At 48.7% G+C, this 21,777-nt stretch overlaps 1 protein-coding gene across 1 annotated transcript; it reads left to right on the top strand.

Moving 5' to 3' along the window:
- The first annotated feature begins 2,956 nt into the window (after positions 1-2,956).
- Positions 2,957-11,736, top strand: LOC131081630 (interferon-induced very large GTPase 1-like). Its single transcript, XM_058020857.1, has 2 exons — positions 2,957-3,131; positions 4,427-11,736. Exon 2 carries the CDS (start codon positions 4,429-4,431, stop codon positions 11,734-11,736), a length of 7,308 nt encoding a protein of 2,435 aa, XP_057876840.1. The 5' UTR covers positions 2,957-3,131; positions 4,427-4,428.
- The last annotated feature ends 10,041 nt before the right edge of the window (positions 11,737-21,777 follow it).

The raw sequence follows: 21,777 nt of genomic DNA, 5'->3' as shown, positions 1-21,777 counted from the left end.
TCATCTCACCGCGCAGCTGAATCAAACATCTGTGGATGTAACATCTGTAACACTCCTGCAGCAGGGAATTCTTTGGCTGGAGGAAATATCCCTCTGGAGACAGGCTCAGCTAAATGGGGAAGGGAGGGACCAAATCCATGCTCTGTAGGTGATGTGTCCCAGCCCTGCCTGGCAGCTGCTGAGGCTTCCCCTGAGGCCGGACAAATGCCAGCTGTGTCTGCTCCAGCACTTGTGACTTGTCAGCCTGGGGCGGGTGATGGCTGGTCCTGGCAGGCTGGAGGTCTCAGTATCCAAACTCCAGTGCTTGCTTTGAGGCCATGGAGCAGGATTTGTGTGTCCACATGCCTAGGATAAAGCAATCCAGGCACCCTGCTCTGGTTGGATGGTGAATGTTCTGTGCCAAACCCCAGCACTGTTACTGTCAGGTGTGGGGTGTCCCCTGCCAAGAAAGCTGCAGCCAGGCCCTGTTCCTGCTTTGCTTCCTCTGCTGGAGAGCTGTCCAAGGAAGGCTGAGTTGGATGGTGCCTGGAGCAAGCTGGGACAGTGGAAGGTGTCCCTGTCTTGGAATGGGGCAGCCACTGCTTCTCTGGGAATTCTATCCCAGCCCCTCACAACTCTCCCAGTGAAGAATTCCATCCCAATATCTCATCTATCCCTGCCCTGTGGCAGTGGAAAGACATTCTCCCTTATCCTGTCCCTCCAGGTCCTTGTCCAAAGACCCCCTCCTCCTTTTTTTACCTGTATGCCTATCCAACTATCAGAGTTTACAATATTATTACCAGCAGTCAGCACAGGAGTTAAGGGTCAGAGGTCTGCAACAGATGAGTGTTGACTGTGATGGAGCCAATGGAATCATAGTTGGTGTGGAATTTAGACTGTAATTCAATTATCTGATTCCAAAAGAGCGGTTCAACTTTCACAATCAGCTGCAGTAAAATTCCTGATTACCCCACTGCCTCTGAACACGCGAAGCCGCACTCAATGGAGAGCCAGGGCTGGGTAAAAAGGGGATGGGACGGGTTTCTCCAATCCCGGGAACTGCGAGGACGGGAGGGAAAAGGTAGGGAATGGGATGGGGATGAGCGGCGGGGCCGGGAGCCGGGAGCAGCCGGGAGCGGGATCTTGCTGCTCTCCTGCCTCCTGTTCCCTGTGCTTTGCCAGGGCTGGGGAGATGGCAGGACAGGAGCAGAGGGGGCTGAGGGCAGCGGGCGGGCGCTGTGCGCTCCGAGCGTGGGCTGCAGGAAGCCGCCTTTGCTGGCACCGCTTTGGGCAGCTCGGGAGAGCCGTGTGCACTGCGGGGACTGAGCTGGGAGGGCCCCGGGCTCAGAGCGGTGGGAGCGGAGCGGCGGGGGAAGGAGGAGGGATGCGGGGATGGAGGGGCACAGGGAAGGCTGCAGAGGCGCAGAGGCTGTCCCGAGAGCCGGCAGCGGGGCTGGCCGGGCACAGATGGCGAGCGGAGCCCCTTCCCTGCCGCCAGCCCGTGCCCGGCCGGGAAACGCTCCCCGCAGGCGGGGCCGACCCTGCCCGGCCCGGGCACCCCCAGCCCCGCGGTGGGGCCGGATGGCTGCGCTCCCCTGAAGGCAGGAGCCGGGGGGATCATTCCTTTTCCTGCCCATGCAGGGAGGGTGGGATTCTCCTCTCTTACAGTCTAAGCATCACCACCCCGAGCGCTCTGGTCCCGGGGACAGCCCCACAAAGGCAGCAGTGTTCCCAGAGCCCCTTTCCCTGGGCCAGGGCTGCGGAAAACACTCTCGGGGGGCTGTTCCTGTGAAACGGGGTGCAGGCATTTCCCATGGCAGGTCCTGCTGCCAGCCTTGCTGCTTCTCGCCTTTGATTCCAAGGAGGAACTCGGTCCCGAGTTATGCCCTGAATGTGCACAGCGCCTCTCTGCGAGCACTGACACAGTCACATGGGGCTTTTTCCCTATTCCTGCAGCACTGGGAAGTCGTGCAGGGAGTGCCAAGGGTGCCTGGGGGCAGGTTCAGTTTGTGGCTGGGCTGAAGTTAATATTGTCCATGGCAGCCTCTGGCTCCTGAGACTGAACCAGCACTGGCAATGCTCTCTTGGGACAGAATGTGGGAGAGAACAGGGCTGCGACAAGTGGCTCAAGTGGCTCAAGTGGACAAGCTCCAGCAGTGACCCTGAGCCAGCTGTTCCCATCCTAAGCAGCCGTCCTGCACTGAGGCTCTGCTGCCCAGGGAGCAGCTGGACATGAGCCTGCCAAGGGCATGGTCGAAGTCCTTCATGTGCTTTGCCAACACATCCAGCTTTCCCCTGCTGCTTAACTGCCCTTATCACAAAACAGCAGCTCTTCCTGTTCCTGCTGTCCCCCTCCTGTCCCCATCCTGCTGGTGGGAGGACAGGAGCTGCTGGGGGGGCTCAGTGCCTGCTGGGATCCAAGCCCAGCGCTGCTTCTCCCCCTCTCCAGGGCGCCCTGAGCTTCCCCCCAGCAGCAGCTGTGTGATGTGGGCAGTGGTGGGACAGGGCCCTGCTGCCCCACTGGCAGTGCTGTTCCCCTGGCTCTGCCCCCTCCTCACCTTGTCTGCTGCCTCCAGAGCACAGATGTTCCCTGCACAGCCTCTCACCCATCAGCAGCCCCAAGTCCTTCTCCTCAGGGCTGCTCTCAATCCATTCTCTTCCCAGCTTGAATCACTGTATGGGATATGCCCAGACCCAGGGACAGCAGCTGCACTTGGCCTTGGTGACTTTCCGGAGCTTTGCTCTGTCTCACCTCTCCAGCATGTCCAGCTTCCTTCTGGTGGGGGAACATGGATGTTCCCAGGTGAAACCCTGCTCTGGTCACCTCCCTAGAAGAGCCCTGAGGAGTCTTTGCTGCCTAGGCAATCTCCAGTGGAGGAGAACGGTTGGCCTGCAGTGCTCCCTGGAATGAATCCTCTCTGCCCATGGGTCACGTTCTCCTGACTGTCTGCTCTTCTCCTTTAGGTTTTGGGGCCTTTCCTTCTTGCTGCTCTTCCTCCTGAGTTCTCAAGGGGTTCCCATCTTCTTCTCCACACCCACCGTGTACTCCAGGCCTGCCCCTGCTGCAGTGCTGTGTCCCCTGAGCTGGGCCCTCGGCTGCCGGTGTCTGCTGGGAAGCCAAGGCTGGGAGCAACGGGAGCATCTGCTGTGAGGTGGGTGAGGGGAATCAGAGCCCACAGCACTTGCACACATTGCCCAAATCTGCAGGGATTCCTGAGAGAAAGCTGCCACTGAAGGCTCTGGAAGGGTTCAGGAGCCCTCAGATCTATTGGACCTGAGTCGAATTCCCTTGGATCAATTCCTATGCTGGTGACACTGTTGTGGCCTTGGTGGGACAGAAGCTGAATGCTCAGATGGGATTTTTTGCAAGGAATAAATCTCCCCAGTATCCAAGGGAACTGAGACTGGGACAATTCTCAGAGTTGTGTGAAACAGTCAAAACCCCAAAAGTTTAAAGGCAGTGGACCAGTTAAAGGATTGCAGGCACTTTTCCTCCTGTCACCAGATATTTTGAACTTGGTGGCTCCATGGGGGCTGAAGCCAAGATGGCCACCAATGGGCACCTGCCTGATGAGACCCTCTGTGCTAATGAGCAGCAGATCACAAAGGGCACCTCTCTGAGTTGGCTCCCAGAATTTCCCGTCTCCCCTGAAGGGCCACCAGGATGTCCCAGGCACAGCTGTGGGCAGGGACAAGGTGGATTTTCCCCCTGCACTGGGGTGGGCCCCTGAGGGTGCCAGGAAGCAGCTCCTGGGAAGAGGCCAGAGAGGGGCGAGGGAGGGGCTGCGCTGGCAGCTGGAGCAGGAGCACAGCTCAGAGCCCATGGGGGGCATGGGGGGAGTGTGTCTGGGGAGTGTGGGGTGCCCATGGGGGGAGTGTGTGAGCGCTGCCTCCGGGTGCTGGGAGCAGCAGGCTGGGCCAGGCAGCGAGCAGGGCAGCCGTGGGCTGGGCAGAGGGTGCAGGATGCAGGCAGGGCTGTTGGATGGGCAGAGGGGCTGTGCCAGTGCTCCAGGGAGCCAGGAATGGCCCCGGCTGTCTGCACTTGTGGATGGAGGAGTTCTGCTGGGAGGATGTGGGCGATGGTAAAGGCAGCACCTTGTCCAGGGCAGGTTGTGTGGCTGTGTCTCTGTGTGTGTGCGGGTGTGTGTGTTTGTGGCTGGGTGGATGTCGGTATGGGTGTGTCTGTGTCTGTGTCTCTGTGTCTGTGTCTGTGTGTCTGTGCAGTCTCTGGAATACACACTCAGCTTCAGGGTTGATCCTGCAAACAGGAAAGCAACAGGCACATCCAGAGTGCTGGGAAGGAGGCCCTGGCTCTTGTGCCATCCCAGGCCTGGCTCCAGCAGCCTGGTGGGAGCAATCCGCAGGGCTGCAGTTGCTGCAGAGCCTCTGCCAAGATCCTGGGGCCTCTGACAACACCTTAGGGAAAATCTCTGTTCTTCCTCCACAGCCATGGCTTTGCAGGAGGACACACAGGAGGAGGATTCAAAGGCCCAGCTCCTGGCAGAGGCATTTGAGAAGGAAGGACTGGATGCTGGATACTGGCTGCCCAAAGTGACCCAGATCCTGGGAATCAAGCGTAGAGAAGCCCTACAACATCTGGAATATAAAGATTACCTCAGGCTGGAGTGTGAGGTACAGCACCCCTGGGAGAAAAAGGCACTCCAGAAACTCCTGAACATAACAGATGACAAAACAGCCGCTAAAGATCTGCAGGAACAGTGCGTGGAGAAGACAAAGCAGAGACAAAATATGGCCAAACAAGCTCTGAAGGATCTGACAGAAATGCTCAACAGCTGCAGCCACAGCCAGGATGCTCTGAGGGAGAAAGCAGAGAATCTGTGGCAAGCCATGGAGATTCCCAAAGAGTTCTGGCCATCACCAGAGAAACCCTTGGCAGATATGCTGGAGAGCATCCAGAAGCAGCTGGAGCAGCAGGAGCTGTCAGCAGGCAGGAGGGAGAGCATCCCTGACACAGAGGTGCTGAGGTGGGCATCATGTGGACTGGCCCTGCAGGGCATCTACAGAACCAGCAGACCTGAAGATGTGCTTGCAAAGCGAGAGCAGCTCCTCAGGGTTCCTGAGGGATTCCAGCTCTCTGGTCCGGACCAAGGATCTCAGTTTGTGAGGAAGGAGTTCTCCTCCTCTGCAGCAGAATGCAATTTCACCAAGTCCATGGAGCAGCTGGGGTTCAGCATGAGCATTTCTGCCAAATCCTCATTCTGGGGGATTACTCTGGGAGGGTGTGTAGATCAGAGCAGCTCCTCGCAGACACAGGACACCCACCAGTCCCACTCTGAGCAGAGCTACTTTTGCACCACCAAGTACCAGTACATCCCTCTGGCCTCCTGCTACTTCCAAAGGCATCAGCTTCGCCTCTCCGATGTGGCTCTGCGGGAGCTGCAAGACATGGAGCAGCTTTTGAGCTTCAGCTGGGAAGAAGACAACCCCACCTTGGTGAAGATGTGTGAGAGCTTCTTCAGCAGGTTTGGGTCCCACATAAACCAGGGTCCCCTCCACTTTGGGGGCATATTCTGGTGGAAGGCTTCTGCAGAAGGATTCCGAGCCGAGCAGCGGGAAGAGGTGAAGCGACAAACGTCTGAAGCACTGAACATCTTTGTCAGGAAGAGCTATGGTGACTTCCTGGAAAGTGCTGCAGGGGCCCTGGATGTTTCCAAATCCAGCTCAAAGGTTTTCATCCTAAAGCGAGCCAGAGAGAGTTCTCATCCAGTGATTCAGCTCTATGTGGTCAACACAGGGGGCCCAGCAGACACATCTTCCCTTCCTCAGTGGAAAATGGGGCTCGTGTCTGATAACACAACGTGGTGCGTTATCGACCGTGGCATTGAGCTGATCCCAGTGTGGGATGTCATCCTGTGCAATCACTGTGGGGATTTTAAGTCTGCTGGTCAGATGAGCAGAGCCCTCAGGGCTGGGTACAAAGCACTGACAAATCAGAGCATCGGCACTGTTTTTGGAGAGGAACTGGGCAGTGCAGTGCAAGAGGCCAGAGATTTCATGGGGACTGTGAAGGCCTGGGAGGTGACGAAAGTGGATGAAAGGAAGCTGCTCATGCTGATGGAGCTAAAAGATGATCTGAGTGCAAAAACCAGGAACCCCAGTGTGTGGATCAACGTGTGCCTGTCAGACAAAGCCCTGCAGGACTTCCTGGCGAACACGGTGCGGAGCTGCCAGGAGTCACCTCCAGAAAACACCACCTCTGTTAAGGCAATGTTGAGGAGCCTCCTGAATCCTAATATCTACTCTGTCAAGGACTTCCCTGAGGCTTCCTTCATTATGCAATGGGTCTTCCAGACTCAGCACCCACTTCCCAGATCTCCCAAAGTCTCTGAGCTTCAAGAGCTCATCAAAACACTGCAGCAAATGCAGGAGCACATCCATGCTGTCACCTACGCACCAGGAAGCTCTGCTTCTGATGTTCATGAAGCAAAGATAGAAGCTACCCTGACCAGCAGCCTGGCCATTTATTCCTTACTCCAGTCTCTCCAGGAACAGGCTCAGAAGGACATGGAGCTGTTGGTGCTCTTGATTGTGACCAGCATAGGATACCAGGTGGAAAGCAGCACTTTTCAGCACCTCCTTGGACACCCAGAAACTCAGTACATGGCCAAGGAAATGGAAGCGGCACATGCGGAGTACGTGAACCTGAAGGAGCAAGATGCCGACAGAGCTGAGGCCTCCCTCCTGCTGACGGGTCTGACTGTGACACCCGAAAGTCAAAAGCTGTCCCCTGAGCAGAAGAGGGAGCGTTTGGTTTTCATGGAAGATCACATGAAAGGCTTGTGGTCCCCACGGATAAAGAATCTTCTCCAAAAGCACAGTGGAGAAATAGACTGGGAGAGGCTGGAACAGGACTTGGACTCTTTGATCAGTGGGGGCTTGGATGAAAAATGGGATGAACAGAGGATGCAGAACAAACAGAGAGACCTGGAAGACTCTTTTCCAATACCTGAGGCCCCCAGTCAGTCCCAGGCCAATTCAGAGAGCAGTGAATCCAAAGAAAATGAAGGCAATGCCAACCAGGAGTTCCTCCAGTTGCTCAAGCGCCTTGGACTGGAAAGTCACTATCCAAGGAAAATGGGGATGGGAGATTTCCGAACCATCTGCAAGACATCTCTGCTGGACAGCCAGCCCAGCCAGGACAAGGAACTGCCACTATACTTCTTGCAAAAGCTGTTAACCATGGATTACCAGGTGAGGTACCTGACTTGCTGGGAAAGGAGCAACCCAGGCCTTGCATCCATGCCACAAACCACAGAAAAAGAACAACAACAATCAGACACCTTTCAACAGTTTTTTGATGATCTGGTGGAAGCAGCCCCTGAACATGCAAGTATAGATGGCCACGTGCACCCCATGGACCTGCAGATGGCCATTTTCCATTGTGCTGATGACTTCCTGAGACAGTCCCTTGCAACCAACCTGGCATTCTGCCAACTGGCACTGCCTCTGCTGGTGCCCAACCCGAGCACTTCACGCATCGAGTTCCCGCTCTACGCCCTCAGCCAAATCCAAAGGAGCTGGAGAGAGGCAGACAAGTCAGGAAAGGAGGCCCAAACAAAGAGTTACAACAACAAACTCATCTTTCAGGCACAAACACCCATCGTGTCCTTCATCCGCATTGGCACCTCAGCCTCCTCTTCCAAGTCCCAAATCCTCAACGCTCTGCTCAGCAAACGCAAACACGACACTTTCTTCCACCGCCACTGCAGAGGCAGCACCAGAGAGTGTTTGCTGATGGAAGGGCTGGTGGAGATCGCCTGGTACTGCCCTGGTGGAAGCCCCGATGACACCTTTGAGTGCTGCGTGGCTTTCTGTAACCTGCATGGAGATGCCAGGGATCACGGAGCACAGCTGCAGTTCCTGCAGGAGATATCTGCTGTCAACGTGGCTCTTGTGTCTGACTGGGAGCACATGGACAACAGGGGGAAAAAGCTTCTGGAGGACCTGTGGCAGTCACAAAGGCCTTTGGTTTGTCTTCTCACAGATAAAGAGAACGTTGCAGCTGGACAAGCAAACAAAAACATAACAATAGGGATCAAGAACAGAAATGAAGCGGAAATGATGGACCAACTGACCAAGACAATTGGGGATCTCCTGGAAGGTTCTAATCCATGTTTCAGCCTGGAGGCCTGCGTGGACAAAGCTCGCCAGCACGGATTCATAGTGGATGCAGATCGAGATGTGTGCGTGACAGCCAAAGCAAAGGCAAAGGAGCTGGTGGAGCTTCTGAAGAAAGAGAAGCTGTCTGAGATCAAATCCAAACTGCTGCCACTTCAAGGAAAACTGTGGCACCAGTGGTGCCAAAAGGACAAAGAACTCACTCGCTTGCAGGAGAAGAAGGACAAGAGCATTGAGCATCATCGGAGCCAAATTGAATATGAGAAGTCAGAACTAAGAAGAAAGCAACTTGATCAAGCTTTCCCTCTCAACACACTGATGAAATCATTCCTTGGCTTTCTCCAGGCTCAGCCAGTGGATATCAAGAAATATTTCCTGCAGTGGATGAAGGTCTTTATGGATGACCTGTCTTGTGGTCGCCTTGAAGAACTGAGGAGGGACTATCACAAGTTATGGTCTGAAATCCTGTCAAGAAAGCAAGGTAAGAAAAAACCCAGTGGCAATGATGAATTGCTGAGTCAATTCAATGCCCTCTCTGATAAAATCAATGACTCATCCGTTGGTTTGGAGCACCTTCTGAGGGAGGTAGGGCAGATTTATGAAGCTCTGGAATTTACAAACTGCAAGAAAGACAATTTTGTCAAGCTGGCGGAAATTGCAGCAGACCTTATGGTTTCAGGGTATCCTGTGGAGCTCTTGGATGGGGACGCTTCTTACCTGCCCTTGCACTGGGTGGGAGCAATCTTTGACAGCTTAATTGAGAGGCTGGGGGACAAACGAGTGTTTGTGCTCTCCGTGCTCGGCATCCAGAGCACAGGCAAGTCCACCCTGCGGAATGCCATGTTTGGTCTGCAGTTCAACGTCAGCGCAGGGAGATGCACCCGCGGAGCCTTCATGCAGCTCATCCCAGTGGGCGAGGAGCTGCAGCAAGACTTGGGCTTTGATTTTGTGCTGGTGGTTGACACAGAGGGACTTCGTGCCATTGAGATCTCCAATAAACAGTCCGAGAACCATGACAATGAGCTGGCCACCTTCGTCATTGTTGTTGGCAACTTGACTGTGATCAATATCTTTGGAGAAAATCCATCAGAAATGCAGGATGTTCTCCAGATTGCTGTGCAGGCTTTCCTGAGGATGAAGCAAGTCAATCTTTCCCCAAGCTGCCTCTTTGTCCACCAAAACGTGGGAGAAGCAATTGCCAAGGAGCAGAACATGGAAGGACAAAGGCGTTTGCAGGAAAAGCTGGATGAAATGACTGTGGTCGCTGCTCAGCAGGAATTCTGCGATGTCTCCTCCTTCAGTGATGTCATTGGCTTTGATGTGAACACCCACATTCACTACTTTGCTCACCTGTGGGAAGGAAACCCCCCAATGGCACCACCCAATCCCAAATACAGCCAGAATGTCCAGCAACTCAAGAGCAAAATCCTCCAGGCTGCCAAGAAGCAGTCGCAGCACAGCATTTTGAGGTTCTCAAGCCTGAAAGATCGTATGGGTGACCTCTGGAATGCTTTGCTGAATGAAAACTTTGTTTCCAGCTTCAAGAATTCTCTGGAGATTGCTGTGTACAGGAGACTGGAAACTGCCTTTAGTCAGTGGACCTGGAGGCTGAGGAGTCACATCTTAGATGTACAGATGAAACTATACAACAAAATTCCGAATGGGGACTTGCAGAATGTCACCAGAGAACACCTTGAAGGGCTGGTGCAAGAGATAAGTGATGCCATTGAGAAAGAAGTGGAAAAGTATTTCAGGGAAGACAAAGACCGTGAGACATTGGTCCAGTGGAAATCAAGCACAGAGATGAAGCTGAAAGAACTGAAAGAGACTCTTCTTAATGAAACAAAAAAGAAATGTGAGAATCTTATTGAGCTACAGAAGGAGCAGAAGAAACTGGATGCAAGGAAGTTGGTCTATGAAGATGAGCTCCTGAGAAGGAGTCGGGAGCTGGCTGTGACTCTGAAAGGGAAGACCCTCAGTGAGAGCGAACTGGAGGACAACTTTACTCTTGTCTGGAACCAGTGGATTGCCGAAGCCTCCCGTGCTGCTTGTCCTCTGGAACAGGTGGATATTGATGCAGAAATTGAAGATGTCCTTGTAGAGCACTTTAAGGACTCACGTATCCAGGAACGGATCAGGTTATTTGCCAGAGGTAGAGGGTTTTCTTTTGATCCAGAAAAACACATCATGAAGAAAGGGATTTTAGGTGCTGCTACCCCAGCTCAAAGGAGCATTTCCAATGCTGATTTGTTCAACTTTCAGCATATCACGGACAACATCATATTGTGTGTGAAGGCCAACATTGCTAAGAAGGAAGAGGAGAAACGTGATTACAGTCGAAATTTTATTCATGAAATACTCAATGAAGTACAGAAAGGTGTCGACTCTGTCCACAGCAATGCAACCTGTACATTTAACAGAGATTTTAGCATGGATTTGTCTCTCTATCTGTGCAGAATGGCAGCAGAAAGGTTTAAAGCCATGCACCTAGCATTCCTAAAGGCAAATGACCCAGTTATGTACCTGAGCAGCAAGAGAGAAGATTTCTTCCCTTGTTTCATGATCTCGTGCCAAGGAGTCACTTCTGTCACAACTTTTGCTGTTTTCCTTTGTCGCAAGATTGAACCAGCTCTTAGCCGGGCAGTCTATGACAGGACAGCTAAAGCCATTGCTGAGGACATGCAGAAATTCCCAGATTTCCAGGGCAGCAGAGCCAATCTGGAAGTTTGCATCCTGAGATTCCTGGCAGAGCCAGAAAATTTTCAGTATTTCAAGCTGTACCTTAATTTTCCAAACGAATTTTTTCAGTGTTACATTGAGATACAAGTTAGGAGGCACTGTTTAGATGGGAGTAAGAGACTGAGGATGTTTTTAAATTCCTCCCTTGATGTTCTCTATGAAAACATCATTTCAGCTGTTTCTTCATCAACTCAAGCTGTCAAAGATAGAAAAGACAGAGAAGGCAAAGTCTCTCTTTGGCTGGATGAATTTTGCAGGGAACTGACAGAGGTGATCAACTTGCCCAGAAGTGACCTGAAGGGCATTGAGCACCTGGAGGTCACAGACATTGAGTTCCTGAGCAGTGCCGTGGCAGAAGCTCTGAATGACCTGAGGAAGAGGCTCATGAAAGAATTTCCTAAGGCTGACATGAGCTCGTTTCCAAGGCAGCCTCACACCATCCTGGCAGAGCATTTTTCAGGATGCTGGGCACAGTGTCCCTTTTGTGGGGCTGTCTGCACAAACACCATGCCGAATCATGATGGAGACCATCAGGTGGTCTTCCATCGCCCACAAGCTTTGAAGGGATGGAGGTGGGACGAGACAGACCAGCTGGTCATTGATATTTGTTCCAGCCTTGTTGCAAGTAACTGCACGTTCATACTTCATGACAATGATAAGTTCCCCTACAAGAGATACCGGGATGCAGGACCTCCTTATTCCACTTGGAATATTCTTCCTGATTCATCCATGCAGGCGTACTGGAAATGGTTTGTGTCTCATTTCAGGACACAGCTGGAAGCTTTGTACAATCGGAAATTTCATGGCAAAGGAGAAATCCCCGAGGCGTGGGAGAGAATTACCAAGCAGGAAGCACTGTCTGAGCTGGAGAAGCGTTAGGCCACATCCATGGGAAGGAAGAATCACAACACCTTTGCACTTTAGGAGAACTTTGTACCAGGCTCTCCATAAAATGCAGTTACAATGATGACACTCTCAAACCATGTTCACATAATGGCATCTAAATTTCCCAAATTTGGTGAAAGAAGGCAAGTTACTGTGGCCATCTCTCAGCAATGCCTCACTTCATGAGAAAGCCAGAATCCTCTTGCCTTCTTGCCTGATCTTAAAGCACCTTCTGAATCTCAAGAATTAGAAATTCTTGGTTCATTAGCAGTGGAATTTTGTGCTGAGTTTCAGTTCCAGGGAGATCCAAAATTAAGTGTTACTCCCCATCATCCTGTGTACAGAAACTCAAGTTTGTGGTGCAATTGCACTGCCCCATATCCCCCATGGCAATTGCCAATAAGATATTGGCTCATTTGTAGAGATTGAGCCTGGCAAGGCATTCCCTCAAAAATGGAAAGTGGCCCATGTAGCATTGGACAGCTCACTGTGATAGCACCTAATCTTAAAAAAAGCCATCAAGAGAAAACATAGAGAAAAAAGATTTACCTATCATTATGAAGAAAACTGTAATAGCAATTTCAAACCCTAGAGCCCTGCAAAACAACTTACATCAGCCTTATTTCTACTTCAACTTCCCTCAGGTGAGGCATTAAAACAATTAAACCAATCAGGGTGTTGGCTGAGCAAAGAAGACAATAATACTTCCATTGCAGTTAGTAACATGATGACAGATGTTAGTGCTGTCAAAATGCAACCTTACAGAACAGAACTGCCATGGATCTTCCTTTAGTGGCACATGAACACAGTTGTGAAGATTTTGAAGGACTGCATTGTATGAACTTATCTGACCATTCAGTGTCCATCCAAAAGCAACTTCAACAACTGAGAGATTTTACAAATCAAATTAAAACAAATGATGGATCATAGTTAGAGAACTTGTTTGAAAGATGGAGTTTTAAAACCTAGATAAAAGAACTTTGCAAAATAGGTTTATAGGTATTGACTGTTTTTGCAACAATGTTAGTAATAGAGCATTGTGTACTTCATTGTGCATGAAAAACGATGAACAAGGCCATCAAAAAAGTGTTTTCTATCCAAGAGAGAGGAAATGTGAGAAATAGATTTGTGGAGAGTTCTCAAGGCCTGACAAAAGACCCACACAGTAAGCATCTGCATGCAAACTTTGAGATAAGAAATGCTAACTTAGAAATGCCATAGAATAAGAGATATTGTTGAGAGAGAAATAGAGCTAGAAAAAAGTTTTGAAAGATGGCCTTGCAAATAAGATTAGATACTTTAGAGAAATAGAACTATAAAAAATGCATTGTAAGAGCACCCACAACGGGCAGTTTTAAATGAATGGCTTTAAGGCATCTCCAGCATAGTTTAGCAAAAAAACTAATAAGCTGAGAAACTCTTATAAAGTTTTGTGATCAAGAAATAGTCAGGTTCTAATTGTGATGGCATGAATTGTAACATCTTTATTGTCTCATCCTTCTGATGAGACTGAAAACTAAAAAAGTTCTTTAACTGCCTCTCAGTTACCCCAGCACTTGGTGAGAATAGGGCTAAAATCCAACACCCAGTTGCTGCAGTTTTCCTGCACCCAAGGAGCTGTCCTGCTTGGAGAAAGGGCCGCCGGACCTGACACCAGCTCCACATTTGCTGCAAGCTGGGCTGCTTGGCTTTTGGGTGTCATCCTTCCCTCCCTCATTGAAGCCTCCTGGATCAACTGAGGCCATTCTCCCAGCAGGAGCTGCTGTGCCTGCGGGCTCAGGAGAGCAGTGACACGACTGCCCCAGGCTCAGGCAGTGCTTTCACTCCGTGTCTCAGGGGTGCTGTGTCTCCATCCAGGGCAGCCGCTCCTGCTCAGGTGCCTGGGGCTGCTGCCCTTCCCTCCAGCTCTCAGCCCCAGCAGGAGCTGCTCCTGCCCTTGGCCCCTCTGCTGAACAAAAGCCTTTGGAGTGCCCCATGTGGAGAATCCTGTCTGCCAGCACCTTCTGCAGCAGCCCTTGGGGCAGTGCTGGTGCTGCCCAGGCAGGCTGGTGGCACCAGAGCCGTGCTCTGGAGAAGGTGGCACCAGCTGACTCTGCCCCAGGGAGCTGTGGGGGCTTTTGCTGTGCAGGTGCTGAAACCCTGCTGGCAATGGGAAGGCCAAGGCCTTCCTGGAGAGCTGCTGAAGGGCTGCTTCAGCCTCATCCCTTGCAGGCTCTGTATGAAAAATGCATATTATATCATTGGCTCTTCATAAATAATAAAATGAATAATATATGTGTTATGTTGGAAAGTTATGTTGTATTAATCTCTTTTAAGTAGTGTGGTAAGTATAATTTTTAGGCTATAGCATGATATAAAATAGAAACCATGTGATGGAAGATACTTTTCTAAGTAGCTTAAGGAATGGATAAGAGAATCAAGAAATTCTTCACATAGAGATAAGAGAAACAAGACACCAAAAATCCCAAGAGAAGAATTATTGCCTCCTTATCGGGAAGAACCAGACTTTGAGGGACCAAGATGATTGAATTATGAGTGGGGGAGTTGACAATAACCAGAAAAGACCCTTTGTTTGAAAATTATTTTTGCATCATGTATGAGATATATGAATATGCAACAGGCTATTGCTTTTAAGGATTGATCCTTTGTTAGCGGGGTGGGCTTTTGCTTGGCAGAAAGAGTAAAATGCACCCAGATGTCTGTAACTCTTTGGTTTTTATTGTCTTCTATTGTCCTACTCTGATTATCCAAATGCTTATTGCTCTAATTTGTTATTACTATTTTCATAGGTATTTTATTACTATTAAACTTGGAAAATTTTAAAACAAGTGATTGGCGTTTTTCACACTCTGCTAATAAAGGAGTTGATTTGGACTGCTCTGTGTCTCCTTTGTCTTCAGGGGAGCCACAGTTGGTGGTGACTCGAGCTCTGTGTGCCGCAGACAGGCAAGGGGACAGGGGTGTGAAAAATACATAATATATGTATTGGCTTTTCGCAAATATTGAAATGAATACTATACGTGTTATGTTGGAAAGTTATACTATGTTAATCTCTTTTAAGTAGTCCTGTGTTAATCTCTTTGAAGCAGTGTAGTAAATAGTTTTTACGCTGCAGCATAATATTAAAATAGAAACTATGTAAGATACTTTTTGTAACTAACTCAAATATTTAAAAATATAGCAAAGAAATTCTTCACATAATACTATCTAGATAAAAATAACGACACCAAAATCCCAAGAAAACTGTTATTACCTGCTTATCGAGAAAAATCAAACTTCCAGAAACCAAATAACTGAATTTACAAGAAGGGGTCGGGGGCAAGCTAAAATAAACAAAACCACTCTAATTTGAAAAGAATGTTTAAATCATATATAAGATAAATGAATATACCATAAACTATTACTTTTAGAGAGTAATCCTTTATTAGAAAAGTGTGCCTTTTAGCAAAATACCAAACATCCAGACATCCATAATTCTTTACTTTTTTTGTCTCTTATTCTCTTTTTTATCCCAATTTTTATTATCCTAATTTTTATTGTCCCAATTTTAATTACTCTTTTAATTACTAATACATTTTTAAAATTTTAACAAAAGTAAATAGCATTTTTTGCATAAGGAAAGACAGGCACCCAATGCCCACACCACACGTGACCATCTGCCATCTTTTCCACTTGTTTGAGATCCCAATCACCATCCACCACCTCCGGAGGTTTCTGAACCCACTCCAAGCACCCCTGGAGCCACAGGGGAGCCATTGTGGCCGCTCCACCTCGCTGGGAACCAGCAGCGACCCCTGGAGCCGCTGGGGCGTCACTGCAGCCTCTCTGCCTCGACTGAGCCAACAGCGCCCCCTGATGGTTGCGGGTGTAACTACACCAAAGGGAAACTACTTGATGGGTGAGAGAAAAGGCTGGCTTTGGTTGGTGGTTTTTTGTTCCTCTTGTTGCTCTTTATTATCGACGCCTTACAGAAGGGATGGGACTACTGTCAGGCAAAAAACAGTTTTATTACTCAGATAAACATCAGCCTCAAAATTCAACAGATTTTAATGGAGTAAACGGTCGGTCATTGGTCAAAGTAGTCACAAGTTTCTTCATTGCAAGGCAAAACATGACTTTCTCATCCAATGGAAAGTTGTCACAAAGTTTATTTTGTTTTTCTAACCTATCACCTTTACTTCATTCTGCTGCACCGTGGATACTTTTATCCAATGGGCAACTATTACACATACACAGTTATACTCCTATTATAACATCTAAACTCTTAGCTTACTCTATACAATTGCATTACTACATTATAAAACCCTTCACCATTTTACCCAATGCAGTTTCTCACTTACTTAAGGCATATTCTTACTTACAACTATAGAAACATGAGTTTATAAATTTTCTGTTTCATGTTTGTCTACTTTTATTTTTACATCAATTCAAGCTTCTTCCAAGGCTCCAAATCAAACCCTTCAGTGTCTGTGGTAGTTTCTATCTTTCCATTTTATACAGCTGTAGTTGCTTGTCTTGTTATCTATATTTATGCCTATGTCTATGTGTGTGTATATATATATATATATATATATATAGACACACACACATATCTATACCCATATCTGTAGATCTCCTAGTAAAGAACATATATTCCTTTTCCCACATCTTTGCCTAGAAGCCCAGTAATTCCAAAGTTATAATAATCTGGAGTGAGGGGTTCATCTTTCCATTCCAGGAAGTTTCTCACCTTCCTTGGCACATATCTCTCTGTTAAACCAGGACACTCTTATCTTTCCAGCTTCAAGACAACACTCGCATGTAGCTCAGGCTGAATAAAATCTTTCAGGCTTTTTCCCCCCTGATAACTGCATGACATCTTTAGGTACTACACCACCATCTTTCTGCTGTACTGGATGATGGTGCTGTGAGAAATAAACTGACAGACAATACTGCATTCCATTTTCCTACCCAGTGACAAAACAACTGAAATTATAATAAGGTGTTAAATATGAAACCATTCTTTGGATTTTTTTTCTTCATTGTCTAATGCATAAATTGGCTACCAATGGTTACAGTATTCAACCAATTGTTTTCCTGCCAAGGAATCACCACCCACCCCCTTTCCCCAGTGTTTCAATATACAGCCCAAAGGGAAGTTTTTTAGAATACCTCCTTCAATGGATTGACCTGATCCCATGATACAAAACTACAACAATATAAAATTTACCACTCACATACCACAGAGCTTGAAACAGGCACCTGTGTAAGCTCCCTACGCAACAGCCAGCACAGCTATCTGCACCTTGGGAGGGAAGACTACTGCAACTCAAAATGTACCTTTCCTTTACTCTTCCTTTAATCCAATCCTGTGACGATTTTCCACCATGACTTAAGACAAGTGCACCCTTCATCCCGTTTAGTAATGGTGTAAAATTCCAGGGGCCTTGCCCTGATCTCGCCAGATCCAGAGAATGGAGGATCTCCCCAAAAAAGTATTCGGTAAGTGCTGCAGTCCTTTCAGTCCTGTGAGACCACGGAGTGTCAGAAGCACTGTCCCATCTGATTCACCAGAAACTGTCACCAAAAGAAGCCCTCAAAACCCCAGTGTGCATTAAGAAGCAGCATCACCTTATTGCAGCACTAATTGCAGGGGCATAACCCCACCTAAAGTGCCTGCCTGGCTCAAGGGCTTACAGGTGCTTATTAACCTGAAATATCCATACTCATTACATAGGTGGTTAGAGGAGATTCCAGGATCTTCCTTATATGTTTGGGGGTTTTTATTTTGCCTTGGTGTCTTCTTGGGGGGTCCTTGGGGTTCCTTGGTGATTTTCCATAGATGGTGTTTTTTGTCCAGGTTATGTAAAGCTGCCAAAGGTGTTCCTGAACCAAATGGGTTGGGGTGGTTTGACTTGTTCCAGAGCTCTCAGCATTCCACCACTATTACATAACTTTCCATTGGTCCTGAGTTCTGCATAAGTGATTTACAAGAAGGTTGGACATCAGGAGGAAATTCTTCCTGGAAAGGGTGGTCAGGCCTTGGAAAGGGTTGCCCAAGGAGGGCTGGAGTGAGTGTCCATCCGTGGAGGTGTCCTAGGAAGGACCAGATATGGCATTCAGTGCTCTGGGCTGGTGACAAGGTGTGCATCAGTCACGGGTTGGACTTGGTCTCAGAGGTCTTTTCCAGCCTAAATAATTCCGCAATTCTGTGATCCTGTATATGCAGATTTCACTCAAGCTGATCTGTTCCATGGCTTTTCTGGGCACCAACATCAGGGTGACAAGTCTGTACTTCCCTGGATCCTTCTTTCAGCCCTCTTGTTGATGGGTGTTGCACTGCCCCACCTCCAGTTTTCTGGGACTTCACTGGTGAGCCAGGATGGATAATAAATGATGGAGCATGGCTTGGGGAGCTCTTCCATCAGCTCCCTCAGCTCCCTGGGATGAATTTGATCCAGCCCTGTAGACTTTTAAGTGTCTCTGCAGGTCACCAATTGCCTCCTCCTGGATTACAGGGATCTGTTCTGCTCCCAAACCCTGGCAGCCTGCTCAGAGACCCGTTTGCCCCCAGGATTGTTGGTGTTAATACTAAAGACTGAGGCAAAAAAGGCATTAAGTACCTCACCCTTTTCCTCTTCTTTGGTGACAATGATCCTCTCTGCATCTTAAGAAAGGATGAAAATTTTCCTTGGCTCTCGTTTAGTTGTTGATATATTTCTAAAAATGCTTTTTGTTACCGTGAAAAACACTAATCACTTGATTTAAAATTTTGAGACTTTATTAGTAATAAAATGGTTACAAAAGGAGCAATAAAAATTAGAGCAATAAGAATTTGGACAATCAGAGTTAGGACAATAAAGGACAATAAAAAGCAAATATGGACATCTGGATGCTTCCTGGGCAATTAAGCCCCAAAACCACACATGTTAACAAAGGATTAACCCTTAAAAGCAATAATCTTGCAAATTCATATATCTCATACATGATGCATGAATTGTTTTCAAACAAAGGGACAAAGGGTGTTCTCTGGTTATTGTCAACTTCTCATTAATCCTATTGGCACCTCAAAAATGAGGAGGTGTAAGAAAGTTTGTCTTTTCCGATAAGGAGGCAATAATTCTTTTCTTGGGGATTTAGGTGTTTTGTTGTTATCTCTGTGCAAAGAATTTCCTTATTATCTCATAGCTAGTTCAAAAAAAATCTTACTATGTATAATTTCTGTTTTAACATTATGTTATAACCTAAAACAATACTTACCACACTACTTAAAAAAGGTTAATACAGTAACACTAATTAATACAACATAATACCTGCAAAAAGCCAATCATATAATATGCACTTTTCACATTACCTTTCTCAGCAGTACTCTCAACTGAGCTTTCACCTTTTCAATTTTCTCTCTGCATGACCTAACGAGATCCTTGCACTCTCCCCAAGCTCCCTGCCCCTTCTTCCGAAAGACTTCCCCGAGTTCCAAGCTCCATGTTCAGCCAGGCTGGTCTCCTCCCCCTCTGGCTCATCTTTTGATGGGCAGCTCCTGTGCCTTGAAGTTTTTCTGCTTAAAGCACATCCAGCCCTCCTGAACCATCTCTGAAGCGTCACACTTCAACAAGTCCCTGAGAGTGACGTGTGTTTTCGGGGTCTGGAGCACACTAGTTTAAAGGAGCTAAGAAAGAAAGGTGAAGGACAAGTCTTTGTTTGGAGAACCAAGGGCTGTCGACTGTAACACTGTATGTTTATATGGGTTTTGTTGCAAAGTTGGGTATTTTTCAGAAGTTAAGAATTTGGTTTGACCCTCGGTTTCCACCATGTTCTCCCTCTTAATAGTTTGCTCCTCCAGCCAGTTACCTGTCAATCATTTTAACTGTCCCTCTTTCATTTCGAGAAATTTCTGTGTCAATCTTCCCTTACCTAATATATGATTTGTCCCCTGAGCCTTTTCCCTTCCCTGGGCCCTTCCTATTGGTTCAGTGTGTCCCTTGCTCCTCCCCTGGGCTATGTTCATTGGTCCTTCGTGCCTCCTTCCATTACACCCTTCCCCTTTATAAATGATCCTTAACGGTTTTTCCCGGACACCGTTACTGGCCCCACCTGGGCCAATAAAGTGCCTTGGCATCCACACGCATGCCCACTCCTTCATTCCTTTACCTCAGTTCCTCGCAGTCCTGCTCTCACCTGTGTCATCACACCGCAGATGGAGCCACTACTCAGGGTTCTCGTAGACAACCTGAGAGTGGCAGGACCTCTAGTCTCCACCAGTCACTCCGAGACAGTATAGCTGACCTGTCAGCTCCAGAAGCCACGGAAGCGAGACTGCAGTTGGCGTGCCAATGTGGGGCGGCTCCGCCCAAACTTGTCAACTTCAACACCGAACGCAACGCAGTTTTGAAGACGTCGCTGGTGCAACACGGCTTTAAAGGCGTTGCGACTCGGAAGCAGCCGCCTGACGGCGCTGAACTGTCCTGTGGGCATTGGCCCTTTTTTGGAATTATTGGTTCCTGGCAGCACCAACACCTGGGCATGAGCATGCTGACTTTTGTCCAGCAGCGCTCCCAGGGGAGCGAGGGCACACTCCCATTTGCAGCGTACAGATAGAGGAATGCCTTCCTGCACTGGGGACTGCTCCTGCTTCTTTTTTTCCTGGAGCCAGCGGTCTGGTGAGTTTTCCCCTGGTGGCATACAGACAGACAGAGCCGGCGGAGCTCCTTTCAGGCAGTTGTTAATCCCAGGGGAGGGGACACGCCGTGTACAGCGCGAGCAGTCTCCGCCATGGCTTCTGGGACCCTTTTCAAGGTTTTAAGTTTCTGTTTCCAGCAGCGAGTAGGTGGAAGTGTTCTGAGTTGGCAACATAGGTGTTGGCTGTCTTCTCAGCAGAAGGAAGTATATCTCCAAGTTGAAGGATTCCTGCGGGACGGGGGTGAATGGTTTTCTAAAGGGATGGTCAAAAGCTTTGTTCAATGAATGTTTTCTAAGTTCCTGCAGTTAACCGCTAAACAGGTCAAAGAAGAGAGTTTCTCGGAGGCAGTAGTTTTCGAATAAACTGAGAGTACCAAGAAAGGCAATCCTACTGTCAAGGAAGGATAAATTTGGCTGTTTCTTTTAATTGTAAAGTTGTAAAAAATAATGTTACGTGCAAAGGGGAAAGTGGAAAATGTCCTGCAGCAAGCTCCCCAGTTCTCCCTAAACCCCCGTCCCTGCCCTCTTTCCCTGTTCCTGCTTCCCCTACACCGAGTGGAGGGGGGGAAGCAACCCGTCCAGAGCAGACACAGGGCTACTACGCAAGGCTCCCTGGCTTGCCCCAGCCCCCTCGGTACCCTTGTCCCGACAGTGCTGGCCACACTGTCAGAGAACCTGCTTCTAGCCCTCTTTCCAATCCTTTTTTCCCAGTTCCTGAGCCTGAAAAAGGTCAAGGTTGCTTTAGTGTCCAAAACCCCTTCCTCACACGATCCCAAGACATGCCACAAGGTGGTCATCCCCTTGTGGCAGCCACTCCCACGCCATGCTACAAAATGGCTGCCACCACGTGGCTGGGTGTTTCACTCCCTCTTTGTCATCGCAAAATGGCCACTGCCACTTGGTGACCAATACCGTGCCACAAAATGGCTGCCACCTCATGGCAGAAGCGTCTCCTTCCCACAGTCCCTTCCGTCCCGCCCTGCTTCTTAACCCTGCCTCTTTCCCCTCCTTTTCCTCTGCCGCGTTTACATTGTTTCCTCCCACATATGATTGCCTAATGCCTCCTCCCACGTCACCTGACCCATCCCCTTTTCCCACAGCAGTACCATCTTCTTTGCCCTTGCTCCATACAGCCTCCGCCCAGAGCTCCGCCCCTCATCCTCAGGGTGCCGCCCCCTCGGTTCCTGTTACCCATGCCCTGCCTTCTGGTTCCCACGGTGATGCAGCAGCCGGAGGGGGGAGGGGGCCTGGAACGCTGGATGATTTAAGTAATGCAGAGCCTTTGTTCCTCGCTCCAGTTACATAAAATAGAAACAGGACGCACCTGCAGTATAAGCCTCTTTTCTATGATAATATCCAGAATCTTTGCAAGTCCAA

The sequence above is a fragment of the Melospiza georgiana genome, chromosome 3 (assembly GCF_028018845.1).
Source record: "Melospiza georgiana isolate bMelGeo1 chromosome 3, bMelGeo1.pri, whole genome shotgun sequence".
Lineage (NCBI taxonomy): Eukaryota > Metazoa > Chordata > Aves > Passeriformes > Passerellidae > Melospiza > Melospiza georgiana.
The sequence above is the reverse complement of the archived record's forward strand: the minus strand, read 5'-3'. Positions and strand labels throughout refer to the sequence as shown.

Excerpts from the sequence above, each read along its gene's own strand:
- LOC131081630 (XM_058020857.1), top strand. The coding sequence starts at position 4,429 with ATGGCTTTGCAGGAGGACACACAGGAGGAGGATTCAAAGGCCCAGCTC.